This window comes from Pseudopodoces humilis, chromosome 2, assembly GCF_049639895.1.
Source record: "Pseudopodoces humilis isolate 2021_Gansu_Grassland_sample_001 chromosome 2, ASM4963989v1, whole genome shotgun sequence".
NCBI classification, from domain to species: Eukaryota; Metazoa; Chordata; class Aves; order Passeriformes; family Paridae; genus Pseudopodoces; species Pseudopodoces humilis.
This window is the reverse complement of record NC_142201.1, coordinates 98,792,937-98,818,582: the sequence shown is the minus strand read 5'-3', so window position 1 is coordinate 98,818,582 and position 25,646 is coordinate 98,792,937. Positions and strand designations below refer to the sequence as shown.

General features: G+C 38.2%; 1 protein-coding gene across 1 annotated transcript; it reads right to left on the bottom strand.

The window, feature by feature from the left end:
- Positions 1-377: 377 nt before the first annotated feature.
- Positions 378-25,269, bottom strand: BACH1 (BTB domain and CNC homolog 1). The gene is made up of 5 exons (XM_005523995.3): positions 25,248-25,269; positions 13,964-14,261; positions 10,793-12,178; positions 8,783-8,989; positions 378-3,739 (listed from the first exon to the last, which is right to left on the bottom strand). The coding sequence occupies exons 2-5, from the start codon at positions 14,201-14,203 to the stop codon at positions 3,278-3,280; spliced, it is 2,295 nt and encodes a 764-aa protein (XP_005524052.1). The 5' UTR covers positions 14,204-14,261; positions 25,248-25,269; the 3' UTR covers positions 378-3,277.
- Between the last annotated feature and the right edge of the window lie 377 nt (positions 25,270-25,646).

Here is a 25,646-nt window from a genome sequence, read left to right as displayed (position 1 = left end):
ATATTAAACAGCAGGTCTTCCACATGGCAAATCTAATCTTCAGTAGGTTGAGAAGAATATTCATGTATTTAAGAATATACAACTAAAAAGGAAAACCAATAGAACTACTATTTTTGGAAAACCAAAATACACACTACTGATGAAGTACTGCAAGCAGTTTTGTAGATACCCAACTTTGGTACAATTACCTCTCTGGATTATTAGATTTCAGCTTTGTCTGAAGAAACCTAAGCTAGTGGTTTGGGCCGATTAAACTTATAAACTATACAGAGAATACTTTGCTACCATTTTCAGAACGGTTTGAGCAGTGCTTTATGAATGAATAATGCACCAGTAGACACTTGCACAGCAGAAAATTTATACAAAATAGAAAAGCCTTTGTAGAAAGGATAGTGGTTTTTATTGTAGACTTAGAAAATACTGAATTATGAAAAATACAAAATCAACTGTTGTAATTATCTTTATTTTACAATCTGTATGCCATCATACCCTTATGGCTTTAAGATAGTCTGTCCAAAGTACTTTAAAACATGCTTTAACAAAGTATTTTACAATTGCAAAATCGAGTCTTTCTTTACTGGAAGAAAAAAAAATAAAACCAAACTCCAAAAACATTTTCCTGAGAATTCTGTATCATAAAATTGTCATTCATTCGTAACATTTGCAAGTTGATGATATAGGCCTATAGAAGTCAACATGCAACTTGTAGGTCTATGGTATTAAATAAATATTTAAAAAAATATTTAGATGCAGCTGGTCAGGCAAAAACCTACTCTCAAACTCCATCAAGTTCATATCAGGTTTAAAAATGTGATCTTACGTTTATCATAGGTCAGTGACTGCCATGATTGCCGCCCTGGAATCCCTCCACCATCAGCTATATGGAATTCAGGCTGTGGCTGATACCCAGACTGCAGCAGTGGAGCACAACCCTTTAGTGAAATTCCAGCCTCACACTTGGTCATCACTGTTTTCCAACATCTGCAGCCAAGTGTGTCAGGGCTTTGGGCTACTGGATAAGCTTCCAGACAGCCATTCCCTACGAAGATGCTCCACCTCATTACAACAAGGATTTATCCCAAGGAATTCTATTTCCAGCTATGTGCACTATTAGGACAATGCTTTAATACCATTGTCCACGTCATTTCAGAATATCACCAGCTTTAAAAGTGATAGTAGTTATGAACAGTAGAGGTTTGGGCTTTGAACTTTGTTTTTGATTGTTTCTTGTTGGTTTGCTTTTTAAATAAAATGGAGGCATAAGAGCAAAATGCTTTCCAGGGTGGCAGCCTGGGAGGGAGACAGGATTAAATTAATCAGGAATCTACAGAAACTGGAGAAAAATCCCAGAGAGCTTCATAAAGTAATACATATACAGGATCAGCATATCTCAATTATAGTAATTTAAAAGAATTTCAATTCAATTATCATGATGCCTGCCATGTAGTATTTATTTCTGAATTTCAATTACTGCAAGCACTGTGATTTATACAAGCTATGCTCCATTAGCATATTTTTTCCCTTAAAAGAAGCAATGATCTATGATGAAAATCCAAGGATTCACTAGAGATTTGAATCAACTTTCAATCCCATAGGTGAGGTAGTGTAGTCATTTGTGTTACGTGCTGGTTATGAGAAGTCCTGTTGAAATCTGTAAATTTTTAAATTTTTATTTTAAATAAGTGGCTTACTGTATTTATTAATGCTATGTTACCTATGGTGGGGAGAGGAAAAAAAAAGAGCCTTGCCAAGAACAAGTTTTGTCTCACTGCAAGATAAAACTGAAAAGCAGTATTTACAAGGGCCTTTGCTTAGTTGCTGCCTACTGTACATGCACACAGACACTAAAAGCACAAACAAAAGCTAATACACATTCTGAGGTAGGAAATGAAGAATTCCACTGGCTTGTACAAGATTCTTCATGTTTTGTAAACCAGTAAACCCAAAGTTTTCTGTGGTGAGGTTCAATACTTAGTTCTGGTGTGAGAATAAAATCTAAATAACAAAGCATCATTGGTATACAATATGCATCCACTGTTATGTAAAAATCTAGAAAATGGGGATTCTTTTCAGTAGCTGAATTTCTCATTCACAAAGTAATGAAGGAAATATCTCAGCTCATTTCTTCAATAAACTTTTTATATATCTATCCTAATAGCACAAGCCATTGAAAATATACTACAGGTTTAGCCACAAAGTATCCTGAAGACTGATTCTGAAATAGAACTTTACTGGTCCCAGTGATCAGAGAACAAATATTTGTAACTTACTTTAGGCAGTTAGGCACTGAAAGAAAAACATGTGACGCCTGAATACCTTAAAAAAAAAAAAAAGTCTGTCCTTAGACTTTCACAATACTTTGATTCCAGCTTGCCACAAGCAGCAAGTTTGAAGGTGCTAGGACAGGATGTCACAATACAGCAGTGAGTTTTAATAAGCCTATGGGATTCAGATGCCACAGGATCCAATGCACACTCATCCAAGAACTGCACCAGTTTCAGATGTCTGCCTTCCCAAGTACATTGTTATTCCTCCCACAAAATTTAGAGAAGAGAGCAGTATATGGCAGTACCTCTGCTGCTCCAGTTAATTCTGTACTGGAGAGACAAGACAAAAGCACTTATTCAATAAAAGCCTACTACTAATTAATTCTACTACTACGAGTAGTAGCCTACTACTTTAATTCAGTAAAAGTCTTCTCTGGGACAGGGAAGGGAACAGCAAGAAGCAAGGAGCTATTCCAGAGTGCACTTGCCAGAATCTCCTCATTCTGTCATGTTACTTAGCTCATCTACAAAATGAACATTTACAGAGCTATATATGCTTCTTAAGGTTTGTCTACCAGGAAAAAAGAAGTCTTAGGATTCTAGGTATAGAAGTCATTGTGCATTAACAGCTGTCAGGAGGCTTTCCTTAAAATGCAGAGTAGCATTAAGTACTGTGGCATAAATCAGAGTGGGCTGCTCTATACATGAACAAAACTTCCTCACAAATAAGCACCTGTGCATGGAATTTGTACTTTCCAACAACTTTCCTGAACTCTCCTTGGCATCACCACACAGAAAAATCTCCAAGGCTGACACATACAAATTATGTTCTGGAACTACACAGAGCAAACCCAAAGCTTGCTAAGTAATAATGGTGACCATGTAATTGTCAATGTAGTTTCAAAAGATTAAACTTCAATCTTTTCTCTCATTTAGTAATTTACTTTCTAATAATGCTCGATCCCACTTCTAGTGGCAATGTTGGGAGGCTGGCAGTGGGAAGGAGAGATTCACTCATCTGTAGTGCATTTGTCAGTCATTTGCTGGCAGAAGTCTGTGATGCCACTGCTCTGTCCACACGGCTCTGCAAGCGACGTTGGCTCCAATGTTCTAGCAGAAACTGAATGCAGTTCCTGTACTTGATCGTACGTGGCCTCACACACGCTTTTGACACACTGGTAACAGGAACTCTGCTCAGCTGTAGGTGTGACACCTGAAAGACTATTTGCTGATTCTACAGATGCTGGTACCACAAGCTCACTATCAGATGGAGCCGCTTGTTCTCTTTTCGGGAACAAAAATGAGAGTGGACAATCTGAAGAAGAATATTTTGCAAGTATTTGTATTTGCTCTTGACTCAAGGCTGCTTCCTTACACACCTGCTGGCAAAGTCCAGTCAGATTCTGCTTTGTCTCACCCAGAGTTGATAAAATGTGGTTTCTTTCCTTCAGCAAATTCTCCTTCTCCGTTTGCTGCAAAAAGAAAAACCATGTTTTAGTCTACATTTTAACATAAAAACTATGTTTTAAGCTCCTATCATAGCTAAAACAAGACTTTAAATACTCTGATCCACTGAAATAGAAATAATTTGGCATCAAGAAATCAAACACGTATCAAAAGGCCAATCCTAACTTCTCTGAAAGCATCATCAACTAAGCTATTTGATGCATTTTTTCAGATATGCAGCTTTTTCCAAACTAATGCTGGCAGACAAAGGAGTAATTCCTAGTTACTGAACAAATTAAACATAGTTGCATTTACTGTAAATATTCCTGAAACTCTAGTTCTACAGGGTAACACAAACCTTTACCAATGAGTCAACAAAACATTAAGCAGTCTTCATAGAGCTCTGTATTTTAAAATTGAAATATTGAAAATTGAACATCACATTTTAATTATTGATTCTTTTCCACTAGGTGAAAGTAACTTCCCTTCACAAGAAGTGCCAAATCCACTATAGGACAAACAGTGGAGTTAGGTACAGTTCCTAAATTAGATAGAAAATTTTAAGAAAGGTAAAGAAAGAAGACGTGCTGAAGAGCTGACAATCTAGAGATAATGTAGTAGGACTGTCCAAGCACATGGCAACAAACAGGATAGCAACTCACTAATAAATATCAAGTAGAAAAAAATAGCCTGTATTAAATCAAGCTTTTTTTTATGCTTCCATGTTGTGAGTTTTTCTGAGGCTTCTGATAGAACTGGCTAAAGATGAAAAGACACTGATAACTGAGAAATCAAATCATGGAAACAAGCAATCTTTTGAATAAAGAAAAACGAGGAAATGGTAAAGAAGGACAGGGAGCAAAAGCAAGACCATCATGAAGAAGTTGAATGAAAAGGACAAAGAACCCAAATCCAAATATGTCTCAACACATACATTTTAAATCCGGTAATTAATTAAATAAAAGAAGGTACAGTTTCAAAGACACACAAAGCTTTAAATAGTTTTCAAGTTTTAATCATAGGGACTATGATTGTTACAACTATTGTTATGGCAACTCACTCCTACAAAGTTTTATTATTTTCACTCCTCCTCACATCCCCTTTTGCTGAGAAAAAGAACCTCTACAACTTCTTTTGGAAAGAACTGATTAAGTTTAGGCAGCATTGGGCAAGAGGAACAGTTGCTCCCAGTTCTTTTTGTCTAAAATTAGTACAAAGAGGACTTTGCAAATAAATTTCTACTTGTCAGCATACTGGGAGCAGCTGTTAATCATAAAATATGCCACACTGGAAAGGACCCATCAGGGTCACCGAGTCCAACTCCTGGGCCTGCACTGGATACCTCAAGAGTCGCACCTTGTGCCTGAGAACTTTGTCCAAATGATTCTTGAGCTCTGTCAGGCTTGGCGCTATGATCACTGCCCTGGGGAGTCTGCTCCAATGTCCAACCACCCTCTGGGGGGAACAGGCTTTTCATAATATCCAACCTAAACCTCCCATGACTCAGCTTAATGCTGTTTCCTCAAGTCCCATTACTGGTCACAGATTGGCACCTGCGCCTCCTGAGGACGTTGAAGATTCTCAGTGAGGTCCCCCTCATTCTCCTTTTCTCCAGGCTGAACAGACTAAATACCCACAGTCACATCTCATGGATTTCCTCCCTTCAGACCACATCCTTATGACCTTTCTTTGGATGCTCTCCGACAGCTTAACGCCATTTTTTAAACCATGGTGCCCAAAACTGTATACAATGCTCAAGGTGAGGCTGCCCCAGTGCAGAGCAGAGTGGGACAATACCCACTCTTGTCTGGCTGGGGATGCTGTGCCTGATGCTCCCCAGGACATGGATCTTCAGAAAAGTTGTGCTTCTTGAGACCAGCTGTCCTCTACTCTGCTCCCCCTTGCAAGTACCCTCATTTTAAAAGTCTTGAAGTGAAAATTAAAGGATGGGTCAGGTTGGAAGGGACGACAGTGGGTCATCTAGTCCAACCTCCCTGCTCAGGCAGGGTCATCCCATTGTACAGGAGAAAGCACAAGGAATGTGAATATACACATGGTCTCTGAAAGAGACACGTTTCTAACACGTCAACATCTGCTTAAGTAGTCCTTGTGTATTCTCAAATACAGAACATTAGTGATCAACAAGATTCACCTGAAAGGTCAATAAGCAAAGGCTATATGGGGAGGTAAAAAAAAGACTATCAGTACAGAAGAACATGAGACATGATCAAAGGTAACTCTCCCAGACAACACATTCAGCACTAAGTATTTTTCTTCAATATAAGTAGAACTTAAGATTTCAAATTTTACAGAATCACTTGGGAGGGGAGGTACCTCAGCAGGTCTGTAGTCTGACCTGGTGCTCAGAACAAAGTCAGAGATCAGGTGAGATCAGGTTGCTCAGGGTTTTGCTCAGTCATGCCACAAAACCCTCAAAGATAGGGCATGCACAGCCTTTCAGGGTGAACTGCTCCACTGCCTGCCTGTCCCCACTGGAAGAAAAATCTTTCCTTATATTCAGATTAAATCCCCCCTTGTAATTTAAGACCATGTCTCTTGTTCTCTTGGTGTCAAGTACTCCCCCCAGGAATCTGAAGATCTTCCACTACCAAAGACTGTATAACTTCAAGGACTACCCCAGAGATAAGGGCAGGTAACCATTAGGTCTCCCCATCCCTTCTCCAGGTAGAAGCCCCATTTCTTCTGCCTCTCACCACAGAAGTAGTTCAGGCCTGGACATCCCAGTGCCCTTCACCCAACCTTCCTCCTGTCTATCAATGTGCTCCTGGAACTGGGAGGAGTGAAAACCCAGCAAAAGATTCAGTGTTACTCATGCCAAGACAGGTAACAAACACTGCCCTCCAACAAGCGGCTGTGTTCCTGTCAACACAGCCCAGGACACGGATGGCCTTTTTTTTCCAGTCTGGACATGCTGCTGATCCTGCTCAGCCTACTGTCTGTCCAGGCCCCAAGGTGCTTGTCAGCAAAGCTACTTGCCAGCTGTCAGTCTCCAGCCTCTAGTCAGGCAGGGGTCACTCTGTTCCAAATATAGGACTCTTCCAAGAAACACACCACAAGTTATCTTCTGAGAGAGAAAAAAACTGACACAGCACCAAATAGAAACTAATACAAGACAACATGCTGCACATACTGGAAAGCAGGATGAGGAATTCCACCAAAAAGTATTTCCTAACTGGTAGTACACAGTATTATCTACTTGCCAAGAGCTCTAAAACTATAGCAACACCATTCTATTCCCTCTCAAAGCCACGTTACAGATGATACCATGAGAAGATCAAAGTCTAAACAGTCAGAGAAACAACTGACTCAGAACAGGAACAAGGCAGGAGCCATCATGCATGAAGTACCTTGCACGTGTATCATGTGATACCTGGATGTACCACACATAGCTGTTCCAAGACATCTCTTTTCTTCCACCCACTTGGAAATCATGCCTAGACAGATCTTAATGTTTTTGTATTTGGTACAACATTTACAAATTTGATGATCTGTGACTGTCAGGCATGGTCAACAGCTCCAAACAGGGTCTTTTCAACAATTTCTGAAGAAATTTATCAGCACAGTTGAAAAAAAGAAAATGCAACTGGAACATGTTTCTGCTTAGAGGATGATTCATATAACTCAGACCTCACAGTTCTCAAGATTCAACACTTAACATCTAGGCCTTGCACAGTGTTACCTGCCAAACTGCAGACATTCAGTTTGTTCCAGCACAGGTCCACAGAAAGAAGGATACTATGTTATAATTATTAGTCTCTTAAACAAGCACATGTCTAATCTTGCAGATCAGCCTTTAATTCCCTGCCCAAGCATTGCACAATATTGACAGAGTTACATAACAGAAATGACAACATGATGACAAAACCAGGCAAAAAGTTCTGAAATGTCAGAAATGCAACTTCTCTCTTTGGTAAGGATATTATTAATAGAGTCACCTGATTAGCCTCCCTCACAGAGCACCTTCCTCATTGAGCACAACCTGCTCTGTCAGCTCATCCGAGCTCTATGGCATTGCAATCCCTCCTTCAAAAACTATCTCCTCATTGCAGAAATAGGTGTAGATGCAGAGAAAGATGATGATCATAGGAAAATAAGTTTCCAGTCCATGGCACTTGGTTCCAATTTTATTTTCCTTTTCACTTTGAAGTCAAAAAAATGCAACACGACTGCTATGTTCCAGCTGATGCAGATACGAAATTCAGGTACACCAAGCCTAAAATGCTCCACAAACAAGAATAACAGTACAACAGTCCTAAACAACTGAATTATTTTGTGCACATGGTATGACTGACTATGAAACTGAGATGAAAGAGTCAAAGTCTTGTTTTTCTGAAAAGCCACTCAATTATCTTCTTGCCATTGCTATTTTTGCATAATCCTAACCTCAGATTACCTACATTTCTTTTAAATTACATATTTGTCTTTTTATTGCTTTCTTAAGGAAGAGGAAATATTAACAGATGGCTGCAGTGAAATCTGGATGCATCAATTCCTCAGCTAAAATCTTGATACAACTGCTAAAAAGGCAAGCAACTTCCCAAGTTCTTCTGTATCTTCCGTCTTTCTGAAAGGGTCTCGGTTTTAGCATTCAAGACTCAGGAAACAGTTCACCAGCCTGTGCTGCTATGTCCCAAGAACTTACACAACTAACAATTGCATAACTGCAAACTTCGTCATGAGCAATACCATGAGCTGAAGAATAAAATCTCAAAGCAAGAAAGGGGAAGAGGCAAAAAAACAGTGTAGAACAACAGTGGGAATCATTCTGTACAATTAAAGTCAAAGCTCACGGGTTTGAGTCACCAAAAATTATGCTGTGATGCTAGTTTAATTTGAATGGAAACAAGTCCACAGAAGGAAAGATATGTGTAGTTTAGAGCAAGGCTCAGAAAAATCTAGAACTGCTATCAAGAAGTTATACAAGACTGATAAAAGTTTTTTAAGCTTGAGTGGAAAAAGTAGTAAACCACCTCATTCTTAAGCTACTGCCAGATAGCCAGTCAAGATGTTTAGAGAAAGACATAACAGCAATGAATATTTATACATACCAGTTTTTCGATTTCAGATTCAAGATTTTGTATGCAGTCAAGTTTCCTCTTGCGACATCGCTGCGCTGCAATTCTATTTTTACTTCGTCTTCGGATATCATGAATACAGTCCAATTGTTCAGGAGTTAATTTATGCATTTTCAGAAATGACTGGAAGTCATTTCTGGAAAGTGAGATAATCCTTTGTGCATTAAACGGCAGTTTTACCTAGAATGTGAAATATAATTGTAAATCCAAGGTGGAACTGATACACACAAACACCAACTTGTCAAGTTTCCATTTTAAGCATTCTTTACCACACAACCCATCTCAGAGACAAACTAACATAACCATCAGATGATGGGATAAAATCCAGTGGATTCAACTACAGGAGTTCAAGCACGGGTGCAATAGAGCATTTGGACATTTGCACCAGATCCTTACAAGCATATTTAGAGTAGGATGAAAGCTACTTTTGTACCAAAAATATATCAAGTATGGAGGTGATACACTCTAAGAAGACGAGTTACAATTTGGTGAGGTACAAAACAAGTGTCAACAGTCACTAATAGAGTCTAAAGTTTTCCCAAAGCTGCTATTAAGACTGCATCCTGAATACATTTTTATTATATCTACAGCTTTTTTTCTGCAGGAAAAGTTCATCTGAAACAGGCATTTCTTTAAAATACCAAAGTTACAATATTTGTCTTTTATTTCTCAGTGTTGGAGAAGAGAGAGGACTAGGCTCTTGCTACTGTTGTATACCTGAGCAACAAAAGCATTTGAGATCACAGAGTGTTGATTAATAATGAAAAACATATTTACCTTTATAAAATAATCACCATGTTTTTTGAGTATCCAACAAAAGACACTTTCTTTTAAGCCTTACATTTGAGTGTAGTAAGTAGCAGGATATGTTACCTTGCAGTGGTCAAAGATCTGAATTTAGTTTAAAAAGAATACAGAGAAACCTTTTATCTGATTGGCTACTACTGGTGACAATCAGGAAAAAAGTAATAAAAAACCCCAGAGGACTGTCCTCAGCAATGATGCCATCTTCTCTGTCACATAAAGGTGCAGAATGTATTCAACCATTTCTGGCCTTTTGGTTGACATTCCAGCTTTTTGTATTGATGGCAAGTTCCACTTATGTTCAGTCTCAGTAAGGCCCTGTGTGACATTCCAGCTTTTTGTATTGATGGCAAGTTCCACTTATGTTCAGTCTCAGTAAGGCCCTGTGTCTTGAAAAGATAAAAGCCCTAGTGCTTTAAGAACAACTGAATTTTTGTAACATTGAATGATCCATCCTGCAGATTTACACTGCAATTCTATGATTCTAAGAACTGAGATGGAAATTGTTTCAGGTATATCACAAAATCTTTTAGGACTAGACCACTCTTGTATCTGCCTAAACCACTACTAAAGCAGTAACAAAGAAAGGAAGTGCCAACTGCAGTTGGAGAAACAAAAATAACCTTACTGTTGGAGAAGGTGATATTATTAAACAGTCTTAAATACACAGAAACCAACTTAAAAACTTAATTTTCACTTCACATTTTATCTGAAATATCATTTCTCTCCCACCTTCATCCCACAGCTCAGAATAAAAACAAGAAAACCGGTAAGTTTCTAATAAAAAAAAAGGTTCCAAGAAGTTTAGTTTTCTTAAACCTATCTGAAGCAGATAAAAGAAAAAAAATCTAAGAAAGAATCTTCATGCCTTAATTTAAGACTCAAAACCATTTTTGACAGTTGTTCCAGAAAAAAATCTTAAAAGATCTAATATGCAAACATCTAACACTTCAGTATCTGACCAAGAATACTTTCATACTTTAGTTCAGTCTCTCTGAAATAACAGTGACCTTTCCATATAAACTTCTGAGCAGTTATTTAGAGTTTCAGTTCCAGACTTTTTAAAAGCAGCCACAGAAAAAATACCCCAAAACAACAAAACACAAAAGACTCAGAATTAGATTTTTTAATATAGCCTTAAGAGACTGGGAAGCAAAGGATACATCAGGATGTTCTTACCTCACATTCTTGTTCTCTTGCTGAACAGGATTCACTGTCTCCCTCAGTGTCAGTCTCCGAATCCTCTCCCAAACTTATCACATAGTTATAGGGACACTGTTGCTGCTCCTGAACATAATCTCCACTGTTTATTTCAGAGGTGTTGGAACATCCTTCAGTGCTAAGGTTGCTTATAAAGGGGCAGTTGACAGAATTCAGTGTTGTAAAAGTTCGCTGAGAGCAAGGTTCAGGGCTTTCACTGATCCTGATCCCCAGCCATGGACACTCTGATTTTTTCCCCGAATACACTGGCTCCAAGTACTCTTTAGAAACTGCAGGTGGTAAATGCATTTGACAGGCATCTGTGCTGTGAATATCACTCCAGAAGCCCTGTGCTAGCTGTTCTGCTATCTCTCTCTCCACACTGCTTCGATCTCCAGCTGAGGTGATGTTAGTGGCTTCCCTAATGCACAAATCCACCTTTGAAGATGGGTTACCTTGACTTTCAGTTTTGTCATTTCCAGCTCCAGTACTTGACACAGTTTTTTCAGCTAAGACTGTGTTGTTTTGCATACTACTGAAATTCAAGTCACCATATTGCTCACAACTATGTAAAATTGACACAGAATTGAGTCCATGAGGTGCAGCAGAGTTTCGGGGGAAAGCAACAAGATCCATTTTCTCCACAGGACATGACACATTCCGAGTTACAGAATCTCTCTTTGACTCTTCTTTTTTCTGAATGCCTTCTTCCCCTTCTTCCATTTCTACCTGAGTCTCTTCACAGTTTGAGATCAGCTGCATAGGCACACACTCCTGAGCTTTTTGTATGCCATCATTATCAGGTATTTCCTTCTCAAGAGAAGTTGCAAATGGTGGTACCTGAATGTCTTTAATACTGGAATTAAACTCTGAAGTATGAACTTTGTCATTTCCAAAAGCTTTCTGGAATTTTCTATACTTTGGGCATTGGGAAGATAAGCTGGAAGCACTACCCCTTTCTAAATGCACAGGATCACAGTTTTGATTGGCATTATCTTGGAGAACAGGCGATGATTTAGCATTTTCTTCATCTTTACAGAGCTTTGTGTCAGGAGTTTGACTATATTCCTTTTCTAGAAGTGCTTCTACTTCATCATTTATTTCTAGGGCTCCATCATCTACACTGTCAGTTTTAGGGTTTGCTTTCTGACAACGCTGTGTGCAACATTTCTTCCTAGGACATTCCTGCTGATCCAATTTAAAGTCCAAAAATCTGAATTTGAGAAACTGAAAGCAGGACTCTTCAATGTTGCGTACACCCAAAAATTCTGCACATTTGCAAACTTCAGACACATTGTCTTTATTTAAAACAAGTTTTGCTGTATATGCAAACTGAAGCAAAGGACTAAATCCTTTAAGTGTTACCTATTGCAAAAACAAATGAAAAAAAACACCAGTATTATGGTCAATTTGGGTTTAAGCAGAGAAATACACAAATTTACCTGTCCTGCCAGCAGGACACAGGACAGGATAAAAAAAGCAGACTTGTTCTATTGTGAAAACCTGTCAAACTCATTCTGAAACAATTCTTCTGATACAATTTTATCATGCACATTTTTTAACAGTTTTCTTCACTGTGATCAATCTCCTAATAAAATGGTATGGCAACTTAGTATTAAAAGTGAAAAATATTGTCCTATGCTGAAAACCAGTAACTAGATTCCAACCTCACAAATATACATTTCAAAGCAAGTTGTATATCAATTACTCTAATTACCAGAGTATGCTTCTAGTATTTAATTGTAGTTTTTGAAGAACAATTACTGTTAATCACTTAGTCTTATGCACCATTGATGTAAAAATAGAGTCTAACCACGTATGATTATTTACTACTGTAGCCACCAATTCCTTTCTTCCTCCCATCGATTGGAAGAAATGCACTGAAAAACTGTATACCAAACATAATTCTCAGTTGCCCCTTTAGAGCAAGTGACTTTAACTGAACATTTATGTCTTCACAACAGTTACCCATCAGGGAATCCAGAGATAAACAAAAACTGTATCACTAGAAACTGTACAAGATCTTCTACACATGAAAAAATCTAAGTCTAAGGAATCAAGTAGAAAGCCACAAGCAGATCCAATAGAGATTACCAACTACATGACACTTCCTTTAGCCTTTTCTCTGCAAATGAAGAATAAAGCAGTGTGTCTACTATTAATACTCAAATTACCAAGTCCACACACTGCTCCCCACCTTTACTGAAATGTACAATATTTTATGCTAAATAAAACACTATATCAATGCATTAATTACACTGAATCCTTCTGCCAGCAAAACAATTGAATTCATGGAATTCAATTTAAGAGTCAGTTGAGGGTTTGTTTACTTTGTTTTTTAGTAGTTGTTTGGTATATTCTTTTTAAAGAATACAACACATGAAAGGAAGCTGATGAGATCTGCACAGAGACCAGTTCTTTACTGTCTGCGAACTCTTACAACCTACCTAAAGAATTCTTAAAATAGCATGTGGAATCTAGAGATTACTCCACTACATTAATTCATCTTTTATAATGTGGGGAAGTAGAATGTAAAAGACAGTTTATCCATAAGCTGTCAAGATGTCTTCAGACTGACTTAGTGTAGCTAACAAAACATTAAAGTGGCTTTACAAGTAAGTAGCATTCATAAATTAAACTGAAAGATAAAAATACAATGGTATTTTAAAACTGTACCTTATTTCTATTCTATTTCTATTTTCTCCAAGGGAGAAACACTGCAAAAAGTGCAAGGATCAGGAGAGGACAGACACTCCTTTCACTTTCTCTGACACATTTCTAGCTAGCTCTGCTCAAACAAGGAAAAACCCTAGAAAGACCCTTAGTGTGACTAACCTCAAAAAGCAACTCTTGCAGTAGTAATTTATTTAATTTTTATTTGGGATGAAAGTCAAAGAATAAAACCACTGTCTAAAAAACAACAGACCTTACACCAAGGTGACAGCAGCTAGTCTTTACAACATAATACAGATAAAGCATTTGAATTCAAAAATATTTCTGGTATCTCAGATTGTGGGCTGCTGTCTTTCAGCTGTTAAATCCCCTACTCTAACTCATCAGTTAAACCCCAGCCTTCCTACCATAAAAGAGAACTGAACAAAGCAGGTTAGAAGCACTGGCAGGTAAAATGCAGAAGGGAGTGACACCCACCTCTTCCGGTAAAGTGATGATAAGATCAGCGTCCACCTGGCCCACAATTCTTGAAAGGAAGTAACTGCTGCAAGCTGCAAGCACAGCTTTGTGAGCCCGAAATCGCTGATCTTCCACTAAAATTGTAACATCACAAAGGATATCTTGCTTTCGCTGATCATCAAGGCTGAGGAGTACGTTGGTACTGTGCACTGAAGATTCATAGGCAAACACCACACTGTTGTTCTCACTTAGAGACATTCTGTATCACAGGTGGTAGTGCAAGGCTCAGTGGAAAGCATGCTTCTGTGCTTCTGACCTGGGGAAGCAAAGAAAGAAGTTGAACCCCTGAAAGTCATGTCCAACAGAAACCTATCGGTACTGAAACAGGGGCATATTAAACGTGCACTGCCTTGGTCTAATTCTCCCTCAAATCAGTATTTTAAATAAGCACAGGCTTGTGACTATTTAAAGTACCCAAACCTTGATACGTATATCTTAACACTGCTTTTGTAGTCTCACAGACCATAAAATGGACTTCAGCAATAAAGAACAGTTCCTTCCTTGCCAAGTGATTCAGAAACCTAAATGTACTGTAACACCTAGAAATTTTCTAAGCTTTCACTCTTAGTAATTGGTATATTCTAACTCCAACACTATGAAAATGCAAAGATAAATAAAACAGATGCATTAAACTAATATTCACCAAAATACTATGTGAGCTACTTCTGTTTACTGGTTCACCTAGTGCTGGCTAAAATATATGTGTTCTGCCTTATTTCAAAAGTATTCTGTCTGATAAACCAATCAGGCATTGGTAAAATATCCTGATTTTGTCTCTAGTAGGTTGGTGTTTTGTTTGAATTCTCTACCTGCCTTAATGCAAACTTTTATTTCCCCCTTTTCTGTTCATGACTATTTGATTTGTCATACTTGTTACAAGTTTGATTTCTCAATGGATCATTATGATTCAGATCACCTGACAATGGAATACTGTCCCTTTTCTGACAAAGTTCTCAAATAACACTATTCAGTGGATAATAAACAACAGTTATTTTTTTAATATTATTTATAGTTAAATAATGTAGTTTCAAAATTTTATATATTTAAAACCTTGAAATATATAACTCATATATAACAGTTCTGAAGATTCCTAAATTTGCAGAAAAAAAAGAAGGGCTAGGGAGAAGGCCGCTCTGCTAGAGAGTGCAAAGTTTGAAAGTATTTCCAAGTCTGATCTTTACACCGTATTTCACTTTCAATTGAGCCCTTCTTCCAATTAAAAGGAAGAAAAAAGATTATTAGGAAGTGCCCTTGCTCTATCAAGAAACCACTTAAGTCAGATTTGGAACTATCCTACAAAGATAATATGGCATTACTAGGACACTTTACAGCTTAACAAACCAAGCATTCAGATTACACTTGACCCCAGAGTTCCTGTAATTGAGTACAGATGTGGAGATTCACTTCAGCTGACATGGGACTACCTCATTCTATTGCTCAACAGAGGTTGCTACCATCTGCCAGCTCCCAGCAATAAAAAAACTGTAGCCAGTGCAAATCCTCAGGTTTCAGATGTGGGGAAACTTTCACAACACAGGGAGTGTAGAGGGCATAGCCATATTTAAACACACTGTGGAAAAAGCAACCATGCTGCCAGCTGTGCTCCTGGTTACTCACTGCTCAAGCTATTTTCATGGCACACAGGCATTTGAGTGAACTTATGAACAGAAAAAAGGAAGAAAAAGATCCCCATTTTCAGTGGCAATAGCAGCACACTACTAGTCTGGACCCCAGTAAAGTGCAGAGCACATCAGCATTACCTGCCCTTCCCACTCCCTTATGGAACACTGTATGCTTAACAAATGTATGGTGAAAACAAAAGTTTTAAGGGGAAAATCCCAAATGTTCCACAAACCTGAGTTCTCCCCTCTAAGAGGTGGTAGAGAAAAGTTCTATATACCATGCACTGTTAATCCTAAAGGGCTTATTTTTGGAAGGAAACGGTTTGAATGTTTCATATATCTAATAACAAGACTACAGATTCATTAACTTAGGAAATATTTAATTTCCAGTCAATTTACATGGGAACAAAATAAATCCTCATGGAACTGTTATTTAGGAAATTCTATTTTTATAAGAGCTTATGAGAAGTAACCAGTGCAATATAAATGATATGTTCCTAACTGGATTGCTCTATAGCCTAACTTATTATATTGCTCATATCTTACAGCACACAAAGTTTAATAAAGTATGACTATGCATTTGTTACAAGGTAAAAAACCATGAAAATGGAACAGAGGTCAAAATGGAAAAACTGAAGACTAAATCCACAGTGGTGGGGAGTGCAGGGAAGTATTATCGATGAGGACATATTCTGGGTGAACACTTAGGCAAACCTTACGAGGGAGACTATAGTTAAAGGCAAGCCCTGAAGTGTACTTTTTTTCTATTTTCTTTGAAGAAAGAACCCTCAGACAGACAACAAACATATCATATATGCTGCTTTTAGGTTTTTCCTGATAAAATAATCAATTCCAATATCCAGTTTAGTTCATTACACTTCCATAACAGAGAAGGCTAAAAGGAACACTAGCTTATTTCTATTTTTATAGCTATAGACAAATGAATGCAGAGAAGAATTAACCCTCCTCACTTATCTCTGTGAGGCACACACCATCCTTTCAAAACAGCTTGTGGACTACTTGGAGCACTGAGAGAGAGCTTCCAATGTGTCAGCTGCTAAAAAAAATAAAACAGCTTTCAACACTGAAACACTACCTTCTGTTTCTTGAGAACTGAATAAAATACTTAGTTTGAGCATAACACTTTAGTCTGACAGAATGTTGTACTTCGTAACTGTGAGGACTTTATCAGCCAAGTTATGGCCCCTCTATATTTAAACAGGATGACAACTTTTTTGAGGTATCCATAATATAAAATGCACCATTTAATAAGCATTTTAAACTAAGAGAACCTTTAAAAAACCCCCACAAAACCAAAACAAACACCACCCCCTACACTACACTCAAACACTAAATTCCCCTCAGTTTTTGTAAAATTTAGGTACTGTCAAAATAAAAAGATATCCAAAGGTAGAGCACTAGAAAACTGAAAATGCTGGTGAAAACAAAAGCATCAAATGGGAAAGAGAAAATGCAACAACTGTAAAAAGCTGATACACTTAAGAACTAACAGAGGTCAAACTTGTGAATGTCTGAATTCTGTTTTCCAGTTGTGTAATAAGGGCACAGTACCACACTTATAATAGTATCTGTCACAACAGCCAACCAGATTTTCCACAGCAGTGTGAGCACAAAATAACTTCTCTATAACTACCTTTATTGTACACACATCCACAACAAGAACCTTACTGTCATAGGAAAAAGTACATCTCTTCTGCATTTAATTTCTCTTCTACCATAACTGTTCTTATAGAGCACTCAGAATTCTTAAAATTAGTTTTATTTATGAAAGGGTGGACAAGGAGGGGAAAAGGCAGAGAAAACAATTCAATTAAACTTACAAGTTTGTGCTGCAACTGTCATAAGGTAAGGCCTTCTAGGCTTTTCTGTCTATTTTACATAATTTAATTTCCTACAAATATTATTTATTAGGCTCTTTTTTACACTCTCAGAAATATTATTAACATCAGCAACCAGGTATTAAAAAGGAAAATTGATACTACAAACAACAATAACAAATCATATCCTTGGAAAGCAGCCTAAAACTCCTATAATGCTATTTGTATTTTAAAAGTAACCTTCAAGCAAGAAAAACTAAAAGTAAGCACAGATAACTTGGAAAAATATTCCACAAGCAGATGACTGTATGTTGAACCACTGCTCACAAAGGAGGTGCCAACAACCATATGACTGAATGCAAAAGATGCTAAGGAAAAAGACCAAGCAAGAATATTATTTAAGATATTTGTAATGGACATGACCATCAAAAATATGGAGGGTCCAAAAGGATCTTCCAAACCTTAAAATAGTTCTTACAACACAGGTAGGAAGGATCAAAGTAGTAAAAACATGAAAGCCCATTTACTACAAATCCTCAGTTCATGGAAGACAACTAGCACTGTGAGCATTCCTCAAATTCCTCTCACCTGAAACCCTGCACACCTCATAACCTCATACTTGTGAGACTGAAAATTAAAAAAACCCCACGAACATAAGCATATGCACATGCTAGTATAAAAGCAACATAAACACTTGAAGCACAATCTGTCAAGTTCTACTTTGAAAACAAAACCAAGCCTACTACTACAAAGTTTTCATTCTTTATCAGTGATCTTGAGATAAATAATGCTTTGCATAAGGACAAAAATATTTCCTCCTAAGTACTAGCTATAAAACTTTACTCTGCTTTATCAAAGAGAAGTAACTCAATTTCTTTTCTGCCTACTAGTATACAATCATGAAAACTATGCCCAACAGTTACCTGTGAAATTTCCATATCTTCAGTAAATTTAGCCATCTCTACATCCAAATGACTATACATATATATATTTATTTATTTCCAAAGAATATATAAATACTTATCTTAATTAAAATCAGTACTGCAACCACATTTAAAAAAGGAATATACATTTGTTTAAGTGCACAGTATAGAGACCAAAGCAAGATGCTTATCAGGACTCATTTTAAAATAATGATCTCATCCAAGGTTCATTTTTCTCACGCATTCAAAGTCATGCATTATATTATTACAGGAAGGCAATAGTGAGGTACAGTGAGTGTAATGTACTCTAAAATTAGGCTGCAGGTTTGCTCATCTGATTGCTTAAACCAGCAACAATAATTGCTCTTTACTACCTGACTGGAGAATAAAGGTAGATATAAAATCCTTTACTTCCTTGCACCACAATCTCTGCTTCAAAGAGTCGCTTGGAGCAGATCCTCAGGTAAACCATAAAGTCTCCCCATTGATAGTTTAAAAAAAAAAAAAAAAAAAAGAGAAATTGTTCCAAAGATGAGAATCATGATGGCTGAAACCAGGTAAAGCTATAAAGAACTGTTGCTGCTAAGTTACAGAAGAAAAATAGTAGTAAAACAAGTAACATTGTTGAGGAATGTACCCAGCACAGGTAGAGTACAAGAGCAGGAAAATAGTAGCAGAGTATATAACTCATCATAGTGTGAGGTATTTCTCATGCACACAAAAATCTCACACAAGGTAGACAAACTTTTCACCCAAGCTCAGCACCACCACATGTAAGAGTGCACTCAACATCCTGTGGACAAACAAGTGTCCTGGCAGAGCTGAAGGAAGCTAAAAGGCATCAAGTTGTCACTGAAGCTGACAAAAGCACACACCTTTGTGTACATGTTTATGAAAATGCTTTTTAAACATTCTGAGCCTTAACGTTTCAAGTGTTATTAATACTAAATCAGAGCACAGAAACCCACGGAAATCAATGACAGTCATACCTTTACTACTTTGAAGACTTAGACTTTCAGGAAAAACAGCTGATTACATTTTACAATCTTAATTCTTCATGCTAAATCTAAGGACCTGGAAAATGAAATTCCAGTGTCCAATGGTGACCAAGATACAACGGGAACACCAAATCCAGAGGCAGCATCCATCCCCCTACATATCAAAGTTTGACTTCCAAGTACTTTTTTCCCCTCCAAACTACAAGTTTATCCAATTCAGGAAAAAAAACCCAGACTGAACAGCAGAGTAGACTGGAGAAGGTTTTGATCCAGAAATCATTTGACACTTCCCCTCTCCTCCTGGACAGCTGAGGACCTGACATTCCAGTAAGCCTTGCGGAGCAGCTACTCCTATCCAGCAGGACCTCATTGTGCCTCTGTGACCAGGAATTTCCTTATCACCAGCTGAATATTGAAAAGAGAGGATTCATCCAAAGGCACCCAGATTTAACCCAATCTAGGATCCACACCTAACAATTGTCTCTTAGACTCACTGCCAAATAAAATACAGGAATCTACCTTGTTACCAGCAATCGTAACACACCTAAGAGCAACTGGGGCAATAAACTAGCAAAAACCAAGCAAAAATGCTCAAGCTACAAGAGTTACATCCTATGAACTCAGTTCTTTCTTTTAAAGAACAAAAGCCTCATTTTCCATTGGTGAATAAATCCAATTCAGATATTCCTATAAAGAGCTAACCTTTTATTCCTAGACTCAGATATCAATAATGCAGCCCAACCATCCAAATCAACTCAGTCTACATGTGTTTGGCTTTTTTCCAGTCTGCACCTACCATATAATTCCTATACATGATCCAGCTAAAGGTTACCTGAATTATTAAAATGTAAACAAAATCCTGTTCCTTAATCTCTCCTTCATGAACAATCATCCAGCAATACCACACTGGATATCACTCCTCTCTAGCAACCACAGTAAAGTGACACTTGTACAGTGGTGAAGTTCTGAAGTAAGAGAGCAGAAAGCAAAGCTCCCCTTGGTAGCTGCAGAGCCCAGGCAGGACACACCTTGGCTGTCCCTGCTCCCTAAGGTGCTTGAACTTGGGAACCCAGATGTAAATTCAGTTGTGATCATCAAAATGATAAAACTAGCAAGATTAATTTATCACCTAGCAGACAGCAAGGGTCTGTTCAGGTAGCACCATGCCTCTAACATGTCTGTATTCTTGGAACACTTCAAATTCCTCAACAGTTGGAAAAAATACAATAAAATACCATCAAAAACATAGCCTGAAGAAAACAAACTCTTAGTGCTACTACTGTTATGCTGATAAGCATATTGAGTAAGTTCTAGCAGGTCAGTCATTCCAATTGACATTATCATTTACTACTGCTGAAACAAGACAGTTTAGATAAGACACAGCTCATTCAAAACACACAGCAAGGCCTTTTTTCCTACAGTTTTGTCTCTCTGTCCTTGCCCCCAGCTATCTCTCCTTTTAAGGAAACAGTTACATTACAGATGAATGCCTACAATGGTTAATAGCTGCTGATTCACATTATGCTGACAAAGAATGAACAAGCATTTCAGTGTGCCATGTTCATTGCTTCATCTTCAAAAAAACTGTGAAAGAAAAAAGTGATAAAAAAAGCAAAGAGCAAGCTTTGCTGCTCAAAAACAATGCTTTCTCCTTTAAGAAAAAAGTACATTTAATCTTCAGTTATTAGCAGTCATAATTCTAAATTGTCTTCTTTATTAGCCCAACACCTGGATGATATTCTTCACAGCTTAATTACATAAATGAGGTTTTTAAAAATTACTAGTTCGTATTTTTGTAGCACAATTTTAAACACTGCATTTGGACTCTTGTCAAGTCACAAGTGAGTATTAAAAAGAATCACGGGAAGTCTGGCAAGTCTTAAGTCTGTGCTAAGAGTCTTAATTTGTTTTCCAGGTTCTAAGACTAAACACACACTTTTTTTCTCAGTATTTGCAAGCTATATGAGAAGTTGGGACATGGGAAAAAGCATGGGGAAATGCTAGTAGTCACAAGCCTCCAGAAGCCATAATTTTAAAAGGAAAAAAGAGATTGAGACCATGTAACTATAGACATTTTCCAAAGAACAGAAGTTTAAAAAGTTTCCCTCAGAGGATGACACAAAGTCAGTATCAAAGCCAAATAAACCCCAAACTACTCTTCAGTCTCCCATTATTTTAGATGACACTAATTGTTTAATCTTTGGATCGGGGATAAAAATCATGTTGTGGGATTTGGTTTGTTTCACTGCTAAAAAATGAAATAGGTCTGAAGGGATTTCAGAAACTCTTCTGAAAAATTCCATCACTTAAAGCCCTTCAGTTGTACTGGTATTCAAAGAGAATTACTCTTGAAAAAAATAACAATGCACAGACCTTCTAAAGAACTTAAAAAAAAATACCAAGTACCTATCAACAAAAAAAATAACCACAAACACAACACCCCAAAAATATACATAAAAACTAGTTTTATTTTCTCTTAAATAAGAACTAGGTTAGATAATAAAATATTCACTTAGGAAAAGTAAAGCATGCACAACTAAAATCTACTGTCAACTCCTGCCTTTGCTTAAAGGACAAATACCTTTGTATTTAGAGCTACATATTCTACTCATTGCTACAGTTCAACAAACCACATGAATAACTTTACCTGAATGACTATAACAACCCATTTACAAGTACATATCTCAAAATATTTAATGTACTTTAACCTAGAAGGATACAAGAAACAACCTGAAAGAACTGTGAAACAGCTATATTGCCAAGTCAAAACATAGTGGTTGGAAATTATATTTAGAATCTCATTTCTGGAATTATCTGTTTAACTTTGATTTGCTTCCACAACTGTTCTTCACAGTATGTGAAACTAAAATAAATCTACAAATATTTTAGACATAAATCAGAAAGAACTTCAGAAACATTTCTATGAAAACAGAACAGCACAGGTTTATCAGAACTAACAATATCTATATAAAATTTTAAAATATATATATGCACTAGACCAGGCTTCAGACAGTAGCACTAGTAAAGGTCTCCACCAAATCACATGAAGCCATCTGAGTCTTCCCATCCTGAAACTGCAGACTATTTCCCATCTGACATATGATGTCAAAAGACACAATCTTACTAGCTGATCAGTAAATATAACCATTTTTGGGATGGTACCATATAAAACACTGATCTCCAGCTCTGAGGATCCCAGCATCAGAAGGACATGGATCTTCTGGAATGAGTTCAGAGAACACAAAGATGCTCTAAGGGCTGGAGACAGGCTGTGAGAGCTGGGGGTGTTCATCCTGGAGAAGAGAAGGCTCCAGGGAGACCTTAGAGCCCCTGCTAGGGCCTAAAGAGGCTCCAGGAGGAGCTGGAGAGGGACTCTGGACAAGGGTCTAGACTGACAGGACAAGGAAGAATGGCTTCAAATTGACAGAAGGCAGGCTTATCTATTAGAAAAATTCTTCCCTGTGAGGGTGGTCAGGCCCTGGCACAGGTTGCCCAGACAAGCTGTGGCTGCCCCATCCCTGGAAGCGTTCAAAGCCAGGCTGGACGGCACTTGGATCAACCTGATCTAGTGGAAGGTGTACCTGCTCATGGTAGTAGGCTGGAAATCAATAATCTTTAAGGTCCCTTCCAACACAAACTACTCCAGGATTCTGTGATTTGATGACCTTAAAAGTAGCATGAACAGGTGAGCAAGTGCCATATATTTACTTATCGAAGTATTTATCAATGGGCCAAAACTGGATTCTAACACCTACCAACATTATGTTGACAGTTCAAATAAAGTCATTCATAAACAAAGTATCTCAACACAACTTTCAAGATTAATTGAATATTCTTTAAGACACAGGCTCTTATATAAAGACATTGAGTTACTGATACCCTTGGCTACACCTCTCCCACTCTCCAACGTATGATTAATGATTAAACTCAATTTATTCGTATTTCACCAATGCTTCTAAAGTCAATTTACCCTTCACAGCACACTTTCCCCTTTTTAAAGCTTCAGTAGCTAATCGGTCAGTTGAGCCTTACTATGACCTTCTAACTCAAATTCATACCACATACTACATTTTCCCTTCATACTTAACAAGAACAAAACTTTCTTCCACCCTTAAAAGGGTCTTAACTGAAAAACACTGCATACTACTGGAAACAGAGTGACTTGTGAAGCAGTCCATGATCTGTTGCAGCAAAGTAAGCCTTTCCATCACCTTTAGTCCTCTCTCGAGACTGCTTACCTCTTAATTAGAGGTGGGGGCAGGGAAAGCTGCAGGTGAAACCTCACACATTATCCCCACTGTGGTCACACTAGGCTGATTCTACACAACTTAAGGATTGGTTCAGCAGTTAATTTTGGCTCACTCAATGTTCTGTTCCTACCCACACTTGCATCAACTAATATGCTACCTCTGGTTTAACCAAGGACTAGATATAAACAGGACTCACATTATGAATACCACAGTGCTTTTTCCTACTCACCAAAACCTCCCCAATGAAACTTTCAGTGGTCAAGTTCTACAGGACAACTAAAATGCCAGCATTCAGACACAAACATGAACCCTCTGACTGATTTATCACTCTTCTTTGCCCCTACACCAGCATGCCCAGTGCAGGGAGAAAGACAGGACTATGGTTAGAAGAAAACCCATGAAGTGTTTATAGAAACACTTTCATTATCAAACTCAGAAGGTGGGGATGACATGACAAGGAGACTTGTTGAGCTTTGTTTCCATGAACCATAGGACAGAGTTATTTGGGACTTACAGAACTTGAGCGCAAAGACCTGTCTGTCTATTCCACACCTAACAACAGCGCCCACCTGATCCAAACAATCAGGTGAAGGGCATGGGTTTTAATACTAGACCATTTCTATCATAACAAATTTATTAGCATTCAAAATACCCTTTGCATAAGAATTTTAGAACCTACTAAAAGCAATTAAACATTTAACACATTAAGATCTCCCACATTATTACATATAAACTCAAAGATACAGCTGATGGAAGCTGAAGCTGTACTTCAGCATTTTGGTTAAAATCGTGAATGTGCTAGTGAAGGAAACTTCCCAAATACCCCATTTCCCATTTATTATGCCTTTGTTCACTTCACAAGATGAACCAGACAACAAGAGCAGGTTCTTTTTTAGAGTAAATTTGAAAATACACTCTAGAAGCTCTCAAGAATCTCAAATACTATTGGATTTAGTTTTGTTTTTTTTTTTCAGATTTACTAAGCCAGGTCAAGGAAAGCCCTTCTGAAAAACACAGTAAATATTCAGTTTTCAGTGACAACCGTTTCTCTCTGCAAATCTGCCTATTCTAGGCCTCACTGTTTGCTAATGTACACAAGCTTACTCACTTGAGTTCGGGCATCCAAGAGTAATTATGCTATTTAAGTCACCTTTAAAGTTAAACTCATTAAAAATTGTATTTCGTGGTCTACCTTAGATGGCTTAATTCACACTCATCATGTCGACAGGAATACAGTCCTTCCTTTTCTTGCTGTGTGGTGTAATACTTGAGATTAAAGAACTGACTCCATATGTTAGAGCATTCTGAGTGCCGCATCACCTTAATTTACAGTGCTTCTGGATTGCAATTATTCCATTACCGCAGCCAGATGTTTTTCACACAGAGAAACTGCCTTCCTCGAATGCCTCAAACTAACGCGTCTATCAAAATTTACTACACACATAGTTATCTTTACTACTAGAACACTTTCACCCTTCTTTTTTTAGTTCAATAAGGATTTAAAACACCGAGTTGTAGATGATTTGGGGATTACTGCCAGGCTAAAATGGGTACCTGTTCTTTTGCGATTACTACATTTCACCAAACTCCAAAACATGCCAAGGATCTCACCGCACAGAACAGGACGGACAGGATTTGTATTCCGTTGTTTACAGTCTAAAAGAGAGCTTCCCCGGCTCCCCGCAAAGGGAAACAAATACCAGCTGCACGCCTCACCCCGGCAGAGCGGGGCTCCCGCCGACTTCCCAGCGGGGCTGACCTGGCCCTTTCGCACGGTACCGGGGAACGCGGCGTGGGAGAGTCACGCCTGTGTCAGCGGGGCACAAGGGCACCCGTGCTAACCGGGGGCGAGGCACCGAACAAGGAGCGGTCTCGGGTGAAGGGGGGCAACACCCGCAGCAAGGCACTGCCAAGGGAAAGCCGCCGCCGGTGCCCGGCGCTGACGGGGCGCCCCCGCCCCCGCCCCGGCGCCCCCGCGGGCGGGACCCCCGACCCGGCACGGCCCGGGCC